This window comes from Etheostoma cragini, chromosome 12 (genome assembly GCF_013103735.1).
Source record: "Etheostoma cragini isolate CJK2018 chromosome 12, CSU_Ecrag_1.0, whole genome shotgun sequence".
Classification (NCBI taxonomy): domain Eukaryota; kingdom Metazoa; phylum Chordata; class Actinopteri; order Perciformes; family Percidae; genus Etheostoma; species Etheostoma cragini.
In genome coordinates this window covers 13,813,010-13,825,237 of record NC_048418.1, presented here as the reverse complement: position 1 = coordinate 13,825,237, position 12,228 = coordinate 13,813,010, and the positions used below count along the sequence as shown (strand labels likewise).

General features: G+C 39.5%; 1 protein-coding gene across 27 annotated transcripts in view; it reads left to right on the top strand.

The window, feature by feature from the left end:
• Positions 1 to 12,228, top strand: part of obscnb (obscurin, cytoskeletal calmodulin and titin-interacting RhoGEF b) — a 52,172-nt gene that overhangs the window by 25,436 nt on the left and 14,508 nt on the right. For 8 of the 27 annotated variants that reach the window (XM_034888257.1, XM_034888256.1, XM_034888255.1 and 5 more), the window contains 13 exons: positions 321 to 416; positions 1,018 to 1,089; positions 1,891 to 1,959; positions 2,362 to 2,433; positions 4,136 to 4,402; positions 4,817 to 5,086; positions 6,159 to 6,425; positions 6,904 to 7,182; positions 7,700 to 7,957; positions 8,244 to 8,510; positions 8,692 to 8,964; positions 11,376 to 11,642; positions 11,876 to 12,151. In XM_034888257.1, coding sequence (XP_034744148.1) covers positions 321 to 416; positions 1,018 to 1,089; positions 1,891 to 1,959; positions 2,362 to 2,433; positions 4,136 to 4,402; positions 4,817 to 5,086; positions 6,159 to 6,425; positions 6,904 to 7,182; positions 7,700 to 7,957; positions 8,244 to 8,510; positions 8,692 to 8,964; positions 11,376 to 11,642; positions 11,876 to 12,151 — 2,733 coding nt within the window. The remainder of the gene's footprint in view (positions 1 to 320; positions 417 to 1,017; positions 1,090 to 1,890; positions 1,960 to 2,361; positions 2,434 to 4,135; positions 4,403 to 4,816; positions 5,087 to 6,158; positions 6,426 to 6,903; positions 7,183 to 7,699; positions 7,958 to 8,243; positions 8,511 to 8,691; positions 8,965 to 11,375; positions 11,643 to 11,875; positions 12,152 to 12,228) is intronic. The other 19 variants (XM_034888270.1, XM_034888267.1, XM_034888262.1 and 16 more) reach the window with 15 other exon arrangements.

Genomic DNA, 12,228 nt, shown 5'->3' with positions numbered 1-12,228 from the left:
TCTTGTTGTTTCAATGAATTACTTTAAGGCTAAATATGGTTTTACTTAACCTTTATATTTCTGAACTAACCTGCGCTATTTCATCTGCCCGCTGGTAAATGTGGCTTTTTTATCCATCAGTTCAATTTCATGATCTGCATCATTTTAGAGGCGCATGCTACTATTGTGAAGAGGAAAAAAAGAACAAATCAATTTTAGCATCTGTGAATTTCTGTGGTCTCTGGGTTACTTTGTTACTTTGTCTGAGTTATTGGTATGGAGATAGTGCTGTCTGAAGGCAAATTCAAATTGTGGGCCGAATGTTGTGTTCAATTTAATAGCTATGAAAGTGCCAAGTACTGGACAGACTCCTCAACAGCAGCTTCTTGTACAAGAGATTCAGAGAGATTCACGAGAACTTGAAGTGGGAGCTGAAGGTAATGAGACACATGTTTGCATGGCTTTTGGCCAATACTGTGACATCTGTCGTACTGTAAGCGTGGTTGGAATGATGTAACTTCAGGCTTGTGGAAAAACACACTTTAAAAGAAATAAAGGAAAGTATAAAGAGAGTAGGCAGATCAGTTTGGATTTTGTTTTATTGTTAGCCCTTGTGTGTGTTGCTGTTCTGCCAGTTCTATTGTGTGGCAAATACTGAATTTTGTCCAGTTGTTTTAATGCTTTGTTTACTCCAGTTCAGTGTTAAATGTTTACATTTGGATGCTTTATGTTAATGGAACGTTGGCAGTACTGTGTTGTGTTGTTGCTGTGTGTTAGATTATTGAAAGTGCGAGAGGTTGAGTTGTTGAGTTGTTTTTTCTTGTACCTTTATTGTTTTGTATTGCTTTCCGTTCTCACATCAGCATATTTAATCTAACATCAAAAGATTTTACTGTATTCAGTATCAAGTTGTAAACAAGCAACAGTAGATTGGGTGTACTTTGTCATTTGTGTTAATGTTTGCTTCACTGTCCCTGATTGAATATTGTTTTACTCATAATTCTAAGATTTTTAGGTTAATGTTGTGTTTTATTTCAGTTGAAAACACTGCTGCTGGAGTAGCTGCAAAAGACAGTACACAGAGGCAGGGGACCAAAGAGCCAATAGCAGGTATGCAAAGACGTGAGCTCTTCATTGACTTCTTCGTCTCCTGTCACATCCGACTTAGTCTTTGCCTTGTTGAGTAGAGGTGTTCTGTCTCTACTGATGTTCCTTGCTTTCTTTGCCAAGCATGGAATATGTTTGGCTGTAGCTTGATTAAGCTGCTGTAAGGGTTGGATAATGGACAAAAATAATTTAAAGTGAAATGGTTTTTTAGGGTTAGGTTAACAGAATTTTCAGAATATGAATAAAGGGAGAGCTACTATGATATTATATTGGATGCTGAATTAATGCTTGGCCAATGCTTTTATTTGATGTTTTTCAACTGTTTTTACACAGCAGTTCCCTGTAATTCCTGTTTGTTCTTCTTGTGGTGTTTTGTTGAAGTGACATTATTGAAAGACTAGCAAGTAACAGATTTGTAAGCAGTTATTATCATTAATCAGTAGATAAATGTCAACAGTGGCCATGTTACTGAAGACTTGTCAGTTTGCAAGACGTACTGTGTAATGTGCTGGACGCATTGCCATGTGCTTAGGCTTCAGTCTATATATTGGTGTGCTGCTGAGTGGGTCATAAACGTTTTTTTAACTCAGTGATTAGAAATACTGATGATGTGATACAGTTACACTTCACAAGTGTAAGAGAAGAAAGTGCATTGGATAATTATGCAAGATGTTGCTGAAATATAGCATCTGTACTTTGCAATTATACTCACTGGGTGAAGAGACTCTAAACATGAGATGTGTGGCCGCTGGCTCTGTAGGTACCATGTTTTAGGTATAATCAAGCTTAAATGTTTTATCACAGCACTGAAGTCGCCAGATGCTCCAGTAGCTGTGACATTACTATCTAAGGATTCCAAAGAAGTGGTGGAAGGTATGAACCTAATTTCTTACATAACCTAACTATATACAACACTACTTAAACCAGAAATGTACTCATCCATGTGATAACGTTGGTTGCCATTTTCTACTGTGCTACTATTTTCTTTGTTGGACACACTCTTGGTCATAGCACGCTCTTGGTCATAGCACTGTCTGTACGATTTTTCAGGTACTGCATTTCTTGTTGAACATTGCATTGAAATACGTGTGATCTGAAAAATCAAATGAAGAGCCTTCAGCACTTTCAGTTCAGAAAAATGGAAATGAAGGGAAGATTGTTTTGTGTGTGGCACATTGCTTTTGGTTTGTTGTCTTGTTCAATCTGTTGCTGAAGATTTTCCATGTTGTGTAAGTTGAACTAAAATCTACATCATATGTCTACAAATAACTACAGTTACAGCAGATATGTCAACCACAGTAGTGACCTTCAAAGTTGAACCTGAGAAGCCGGAATCCCAAGTTGAAGGTATGTGGTTGTGGTGTAAGAAACTCGACCAACAGTCATCAGTTTGCACTGAGTTTTTTAGGCAATTTCTTGTTTGCTGGAGGTTTTGCCTGAAAACATGCTTTGATAACATTAACTACACATTCAGGTTGTTATGCTGTGACATAACGTCCTCTTATCTTGAGGGTTTTGTCAATAGTCTGGCACATTTGTTCTTGATGTCTGATGAGTTGGGAATTGCCTTTTTGACAATTGCATTTAATTGGAGTCCATGAATCAATCCTCACTGTTGATTTAATTATTGTTGGTGTTTTTTTTTATCAGCTAGGTAACATCATTTTTGCTTCATTCATCGTAAACTTCACTTTTATTCTCGCATTTGTGCTTTGTATTTGAGGTCTAATTAAATGATATAGATCTGCAGAGATTGAAAAACTTGCTGTTTCTGCAGTCACCCTTAAGCCAGATCCTAAAAAGCTGGATATTAAAGGGAAAGAGCAAGATTTCTTATGTTTCCTATGCGGATTCTTGTGTGCAGTGTATTCAGTCTGGCTTGTTGTTGGAATTCCAGATTTGCTGTATTCTGGATTATTGTTGTCTCCAGATAGAAATATTTAAGAGCTCTGTTTGACAGACATGATAAATGCTTGTTTTGAATGGGAGTAGGGATCATTTGCCTTTTGCATCAGTGTTGCTGTGTGTCTATATGTGAGTATATAATAAAGCAGCCATACATTTTGCTTGTTTTATTTTCTATTTTAGTTTTTACTTTTACCCTGCAGTTGAGTAAATTAAAAAATGAGCATCCTTTTTATGCTGTAATCTTTATCTGGTATCTAGTTTGAAAGCATGCGAGTTACACACATCAACATCTTGTCTAATTCATTCAATTCCCAGTTCTTCCAGTCATGGTCATTCAAGACCTGGAGAGCCAGGAGGCTGAGGAGGGAGCTTGTGTCACTCTAAAATGTGAGCTTTCTAAACCTGGACTCCCTGTCGAGTGGAAGAAGGAAACTGAAGTCTTGACTTGTGGAGAAAAGTACCATATCAAACAAACAGGATTCAATTATGAGCTACAGATCTTCGCTTTGAGACCTGAAGACACAGGAAGCTACTCATGCTGTTTAGAGGACACAATAAGCTTTGCCTCTCTTGTAGTAAATGGTAGGATTCAGACCACGTCATCGTCTCATGCTGTCTTCTTCTTCTTTTGAGTCTTTCATTTCAATCTAAAACCATTCTTTCCAATCTCACTCATTCTTGAACGTGTATGGTTGATTACGATCTGGTTATTTCCTTTCATTCATCAGCTGCCCCAGTTATTTTCACAAAAGAGCTTGAAAGCCAAATGGCTGATGAGACAGAGAGTGTAACCATGCACTGTGAGCTTTCTAAACCTGGTGTTTCTTTGGAGTGGAGGAAAGGAGAACTTGGTCTTTGTCCTTGTGCAAAGTATGAAATTAGACAAATGGGACATCTGGCTTCACTAGTAATTCATGATGTAGACCCAGAAGATGCTGGGAGTTACACATGTGACACTGGTGTCTGTCAAAGCATTGCACAACTAGCTGTGAAGGGTATGCTTGCTAAAACCTGTCTTAATTGTCTAAAAGACTACTTATCATTGTCAATATTGAGCATTGATTAGAGTTGTATAAAAATAAGATCGTATTCTCTAATCTTAATTAATGTTCGTTGATTTCCTCCATCTCCTCCCCTGCAGCCCAGCCTGTCCTTTTCAAAACCCAGCTGCAGAACCTTAAGAGACAGGAAGGGGAGAGCGCTAGTCTTCGCTGTGAGACCACAAAGCCAGGGGCAAATGTTGTCTGGAGGTGTGGTGACAGGGTGCTGGCTTCCAGCAGCAAGTATCACCTGAAACAGGAAGCAACTGTAGTTGAGCTTGTCATCTATAAACTGCAGGGCGCTGACTCAGGAGAATACTCCTGTGATACAGGCAACCAGAGGACTTCTGCCGTCCTCACTGTGCAAGGTAGGAGCTGTCTTCGTGCACCCTCTGTAGTAACTTCTTTTACGTGTCCTACATCACTCCAACAATTGAGCATTAAGTTCATCAACCTTTCATCTGGAGATTGTGTTTGCTGTCACCTCGACTTAGATGTTCTTCACTTTTTATCAAAGCACTTGTAGTTATTCACACAAATACTTTTCTGTTGAGCTTGATCACTCATCTCTTCTCATCTCATTTGCCTGTCTGTGGTCTATCTTCCCAAACATTAACACACCCTTCACTGTTTTTCTTCACTTGCTACTCAAAATGATAGCTCAGGAGAAATCTTTATATATTTAATCACACTTTGTGCACAGTCTACACAACTTGAACTATATCTTTGTCAAGATCTTCAAACAACATGTAAATGTTCTGCTGAAATGCGTTGTCAAACAGAGGTCGAGGTTAAAATACTGAAATTCTTGGAGAGCTGCGTTGTATACGAGGGTGAAGATGTCCACTTTGAATGCCGCGTTTCTCATGAGAAGGCACCTCTAGCCCAGTGGAAACTCCAGGATGTCCCACTACAGAACAATGAAATGAACCTGATCAAGTCTGAGGGCCAGGTACACAGCCTCACACTCAGAGGCGTCACTAGAGCTGACTCAGGAACAGTCACTTTCACAGTGGGTAACCACACTTCCACTGCTTCTCTGACAGTCAGAGGTAAGAGAACAATGCTTTGTATTTCTCGGGAGGGAGAATACTTCCATAACATTTGTTTGTCTGTATCATCTTCCTTGTGAGACACCTTCCTTCTATCTTTTCAGAAAGCATGCCAAAACATTGATGCTTGTTATTTCCTGATGCTCTATTTTCACTTTATACTGACTCGTTATCCCTTAATCTATCTCACTTATATATTTGTAGTAAATCTGCACTTTACATTATGTTCCGTCATATTTCTACAGTTTATGCATGTTCATGTTCCTCATCCCATTGAACTTGAACTAACATTTCCCATTTACCTTTAAATGTAGTATCCAAATTCCACATTGGTCATAGTGATCGATATGTTTCCTTGAAATTCTTGCTTTCAGCAAGTTTTCTGCACTTTTTTTTGACTTTACACTTTATTCAAATAACTTGATGCACAACATAAAAATTCACTCAGTGATTGACAACATGCTATGTTATTCAATAATTTAAATTTTGTATTGTTGTGACTCCCTGGAGGACTAGGTGTTTGTGTCCTGCTGGGAATGTTTTGATGCATGTCAACCCCCATCTCTCTCCCCTCATTGCCTGTCACTTCTTTATTGTTCTCCCTACATTAAAAAGAAAAATAAGCAAAATTATTTTTATTGTTTGGATTTTGCATAGTACATTTTTATTTTATCTTAGCACTCTTCCTCTGAGTTGATTTATATATCACAAACACAAAAATGTGTGTACATGACCATTTAATGATTCCCCATATTCCATTGTATTTTCTCACAGATGATTTGCATTGTAAATAATTTGTCTACGCACATATGAGTTGACAAATTTGATTGCTGATTTTTTTCTGATTCAGTATTTCAGTGTTTTACCCCAAACTTTAAAATGGAGCATATATAAACCAGTGACCTTGCAGTTGTTTTTGGTCTATGTTTCAAGTTTCTAGTTGGTATGAAATTGGTAGAATTGTGAGTATAAATAATGTTGCTTAAGAGAAAAGTGTGTTTTGTGGTTGCTGTATTTATCCACAACGCTTTTGAAATAAAAAATCCTAAATTAATAATGGTCTTTCTGGCAGCCGCCCCTGTCCTATTCAAAAAGGAGCTGGAAAGTCAAGAAGCCACTGAAGGAGACAAGGCCACCCTGTCCTGCGAGACATCCAGTCCTGACTGCAAGGTGACCTGGCTGAAGGGCTCAACTGTGCTCACCCATGGGGGGAAGTACAGTATGGAGAAGAGAGATGTCACTCACATCCTGGTTGTTCACAATCTGGATGTGAAGGATAGTGGAGAATATACCTGTGACACAGGGGACAAGAAAAGTACAGCTACCCTGACTGTGAAAGGTAACAGTACACTGCTTCATCTCATCTATTTCTCTTGTTTCCTCTTGTCTTCTGTTGTCTTCCTGAAGTCATCCATCCCATTAACAAGTGAAGCAGATTTTCTACTCAACATCTATTTCTCTTGGATTTCACAGTCTTTGACTGATAACTGTGATAACTTAGTTGGCATTTAGGAGTTTTGCTTAATTATCCGATGTTAGCTACACATTTGTTTTTTTACTGCTTACTTTATAACTATTTGTCAGTTATATTGCAGATATAGTGGATTGATTTTAATGAAGGTTTGTTTGGTTATTAGATGCTATTAGAACGGTACATGTCAGAGTACTACATCCATGTTCCTGAGGTCAAACATGTGGCATGAGGTAGCCAGGTAGCAAGTAATATTAGATTCTTGGCCATGGATACACTTTCTTGATGCCTTCCGGAAGCTCAAGAGATATGATTACTAACCTCCCATCATCCCATTAACCCTCAGAGCATGTGCGCTTCATCCGAGAACTCTGCGATATCACTGTGACCACTGGGCAGGATGCTGTCTTTGAGGTTGAGTTGTCACATTCAGGCGTGACAAATGGGGAATGGTGGCTTGGAGACAACCTCCTCCAGAATAATGATCTAAATCAAATGAGCAGCCAGGGCAGAGTGCACCGTTTGACCCTGAAGATGGTGACCACAGATGAATCAGGGGATGTTGCCTTTGTGGTGGGAGAAGAGAAGAGTGTGGCTTGTCTTCTGGTGGAGGAAAAACCCAAAGGTAAAGGAGATGACACGGCCACTAGAGTTGTACTGCTCACGTTCATCTCTATCCACCATCAAACAGCTTTGTCTTGGCAAATGGAAACAAGCTGGCACCCTTATTTAGACGTGTTTTCCATTCTTTGCCTTTAGTGTTGGCTAAAAAAAGGAAATGCTAACACAGATATTGTTACTTAACCATAAACTACTGAAAATGTTAAGTAATTCTTGCAGATGATTTGCTTTTAAAAAGTGATTTATTGAAAGTTATGGTTTTATAGGTTAGTTTGTTTGCTTTTTTAACAAACCTAAAGTTGCTTTATATTTCTGATCAAACTGTCAGGTGTATATTCACTATTCTGTAAAATTTGTGGCAGCATATAACAGTCCCTGCATGCACCCATTTATTTATTCATTTCATAGCTTTGAAATTATTAATGCCAGGGTTGTAAGGACTGGGAAAAGAAAAAACTGCATATAAATTCCACCATTATTAAATATAGTTAATATATATTTTGGGTTTCCCATATTCACAGTGTTAATACTTGAGAAGCCACACAACACTGTGGCAGTAGAGGGTGAAACTGTCACTCTGGCCTGCACCATCTCTGATGCCAAAGCCACAGTCACCTGGTTCAAAAACAAAGCGGCCATCCAAGCGGGTCTTAAGTATGAACTGAAGAACAACGGAGCATTCCACCAGCTTCGTATCCACAACCTGGTGCCTGAGGACTCAGGAGCATACACCTGTGACACAGGAGATGCACAGTGTGACGTCACCTTGACTGTGAAAGGTAAAGAAGGATGGCACCTTTGAAAAAAAAAAAAAAAAAAAAAAATTAAAAAAAGTCTCTCCTGTTGATCAGATTCAAAAATGTGGACGGAGATAGATTGAAACAAACAGCTCAAATATTCTTGGACTTCCAATCCCTCAACCACACCCTGCCAGGCATCACTGTGCATCAGCTAAACTTTTGTCTCCAGTCCCTGAGATGTTTGTCTTGTCATCTCAACTAGCTGATGCCAAACTTTTCACTTCAACATCTGATGACAAACTTTTCCATTTTAAATTCTTACCAGGTGCCCCAGTGTTTTTCCGCAAAGAGCTCAAGAACCTGGACACCGTAGAGGGGGATGATGTTACCCTATGCTGCGAGCTTTCTAAGACAGGTGTTTGTGTCGAGTGGAGGAAAGGAGGCGTTGTCCTCCAGCCCAGTAAGAAGTGTGAGATGAGGCAGGAGGGGTGCATTCGAGAGCTCTGTATTCGGAACCTGGAGCCTGAGGACAGTGGCTACTATACCTGTGATGCAGGAGACCAACTGACCACAGCTTCTTTGGCAGTGCAAGGTAGCCTATTTCAATACTCTTTTGTCTGTCCTCGGGTGTACTTAAAGCGTATTTGTTTCATTCTTTCTGTATTCTTATAATAGTAGGTGTGTTGCATGGTGTCAATTGTTGATGATATAATGCTGATAATGAGGAAGATAGAGGCTCAGTGTATGTATGTGTGTATTTTTTCACTCAACAGTGAAAGAAGTCTTCATTGTCTGTGGTCTTAAGACCATCGACGTCTTTGTTGGGGAATGGGCAACCTTCTCTTGCCAACTGTCTGGTAGGGCACCTGGCAAGGTGCAGTGGTGGCTGGATGGCACCTTGCTGGAGAACAGCCCCTTTAGTGAATATGGGCTGAGCCACGGCCACATCCACACACTCACCTTAAAGAACCTGGCCACAGATGATTCTGGCATTGTTACGTTCAAAGCTGGCAGTATAACATCAACAGCCAAGCTCTTAGTCAAAGGTATTATATAAATATAATCACTATAGACTGAGATAAGCAGTATCTTGTTATTGACCCTGCAGAATTTACATTTTACATTTCAAATACTGCCAACACAGTATGTTTTGGCAGTAACAAAAACATACTGTTATTTTAAATCAAAGATTGTGGTGTGTCACTACAATGTACAATTGAAATAATGGCAACATTTATCACCACTTTGAATGAAATAGTATGCACAAGAGATTAAAATGTACCAAATCTTCTTTTCTATTTGATTGGCATTAACCAGATAAAATGTGGTGCAATTCTTCTTGAATTGTGTAAGTAAACATACTACGAATTATGTTTTCTGCAGAGTTCCATTAAAGGTTTGAGTTTCATAGATTAATGGTGTATAGTCAGTGCTTCATCATGCATGAGCAGCATTGTTTGTCATTTCAATAATTATAATAATAATAAAATAATAATAATGCGGTAGATACATAGTTCCATGCTGTATGCTTTGATACAACCAAAACATGCAACTGGGTGTAGCACCACAGCAACCTTTTATAGTACAAAGTAACACCTAAACCCAAACATGTGAAATTAGTCGGATGAGTCGGTGAAAAAAACATCAGTCTGTTTTAATGCAAACAGTCCTTCCGATGGGCTATACGTTGGGCGGCTGAAATAATAAATCAATGATAATCAAGATTTTCAACCAATTTTAAAGGACAAAAATTATCATCAAAATAAGGTGTGGCATGCAATAAGTATGTCTTCTTAAAAACATGAATATGATGGGACAATTGGACATGTCGGCCTTTCTGTGTGAAGTTTGCATGTTGTCCTTGTGCCTGTGTGGGTTTCTTCCCATAGTCCAAAGAAATGCAGGTTAGGTTAATTAGCTATTATAATCTGCATGTACACGTGAATGTGATGATGGATGGATGGATGGATGGCTGGCTAAACACCTAAATGTAGTTAGATTGTCCAGCTACAGTTAATGGGCATTAGCATGTGTAGCAGGTTACAGAAACACTCACTCAGCTATCAACTGTTATCTTGTGAGGAAGTTTCGGGTTTTCTCTATGAAGTAGTCCCTACAAACTGATTCAAGGCTGTTGTTGAACCCAGGCAGAACTAATCAGACAAAAATGATTGTTTCACATTCAATCTTTGCATTTAAACACCCCTGGCTCCGCTGATTACACAATGGCTTCATTTGTTACTTCTTAATCATTCCCCACCAGTAGTTTTCCTGACAGGTGGGTCAATCTTTATTTTTAAAGCTAACAGTTCTGGTGGCTAGCTGCTGCTTGTTCACTGACGTCTTCCTGCTGTTTTGCAATTTCCTGTTCAATGTTTATGCACCAATGTAAAAAAAAAATCAAATAAAGCAACTCATTCAGAATTCCTTCTACCTTTCTATCCAAAACTTATATTCATTTCGCTGGCATCATTGGCTTTTTTTTTAAAGTTTCGCCCAATCAAGGTACAGTATATACAAAGAACAAGCAGTGCCTATTGGACGTGTATTCATGGATTGTGAATGATCGTGCCAGGTTTGTTGCTAGCAGATCTTCAGCATTTCCACATTGTCAGCTGAATTATAGAGATGCACTGAACCCTGCTGAACGTTAGTCTCTTTTAACTATGCAGTGAAAGGACTGTTTGGGAAGATACGATTACTTGAACACCGCACGCTGGAAACATCTGTCTGTGAATTGGGATCCTTTGAGTTGTTGTTTCAGACCATGCATCTGTGGGGTGGCCCCGGTTCATGTTTAATAGTAGAAGCTAAAAGCATGATCGTGATTATTGTATGGTTTGATGTGCAGCCCTAAGTTCACATGTCCCTTGGTAATGTAAATAATTAATAATAAACAAGTAAGGTGATTGGATTCAGTGGATTAGATTACATCCAGTGGTTTTGGTGATGTTAGGAAAGTGCTACTCCACCCATCCATGAAGGCCGGCTGCTGTTGAATACCTTCCATTTACCCCCACTATTCCATCCCACCAAGCCCTGCCCCTAACCTTAAATCACTAAAAGTTCTAACCTCCTTACACCTACCTCACTAGTTTGGCATTTCTATCCACGTATCACCGCCTCCTCTCTCATCAACTGCCAGCACGTCTTGGCTCTTTATTGTGACCAATATCTTGAATTTTGACATTTGGGCTTTTTGACTCCTTAATGATTTTTTTAGAGTTCACAGGCATTATATATTCCAAGATGATGTTTCAATGGCACATACAATTTGTATTGGACAATCCAATACACAAACAAACAAAAACACAATAATATCATTCACACATGAACATCACTTCAACATGATTTTGGGGGTTATAAAGCCCATATGTATGTCATTCATCATGCCGTGCACTTATCTATATATCTAATGGCCAAACCCTGAACCTATGACTGCTGACTCCAACCTCAGATCCCACAGTTGAAGTGGTGAGCAAGATGGAGGACCTTCGGGTGCTTGAAAACCAACCAGCTGAGTTCATCTGCCAGTTCTCTAGGCCAGTCAAGGCTCAATGGAAGAAAAATGGGCAGCCATTGCAGCCTGATGGCCGAAGGGTGGTAGTGGAGCAGGACTGGAATGTGGCTCGCTTGTACATTAGTCGTGTGTCCGCTGAGGACAGGGGCACTTACTCCTGTGAGACAGAGGGGACCTGTGCGGTCGCTTCACTTTATGTGGAAGGTGAGCTTCCCTCCACATGAAAAGATCACCAACCTCTAGGGAGTCTCCTCTGCTACCTAATATTTTACAGTTACCGTATTCAGCCAGATAAAATGACCAATTACCGCTTATCATATAGTTTGTGCCCTTTGTTGACAAATCCCAAATTATTTGATTTCCTAAACATTGCCGTCTTCTTAGAATCTTTTTTTTAATTGTTTTGTCTTTCTTTATTTTCCACTTGTCTTCTACAGGCAAACCGATTAACATTGTCCAGGGCTTGGAGAATGTAGAAACCTTTGATGGAGGAGAAGCGCTGTTTGAGTGTGCCCTCTCTCGTCCTGAGAGCAAAGATTGCCACTGGTTCCTTGATGGAAAACCAGTGAAGGAATCCCCTAATGCTGAGATTGTGACATTTGAGAGCGGTCGTCGTCATCTGCTCCTGCTGAAAGAGTTGCGAGTGAAAGACAGTTGCACAGTTACCCTCAAAGCTGGCACAGCTTCCACATCTGCCCAACTCTCTGTCAAAGGTAAGTCATGCTAATGAACACCCACCAAAGTTAAAGTTGTGGCATTATCTTGCCTGAATTAGGCATTCTAATGTGAA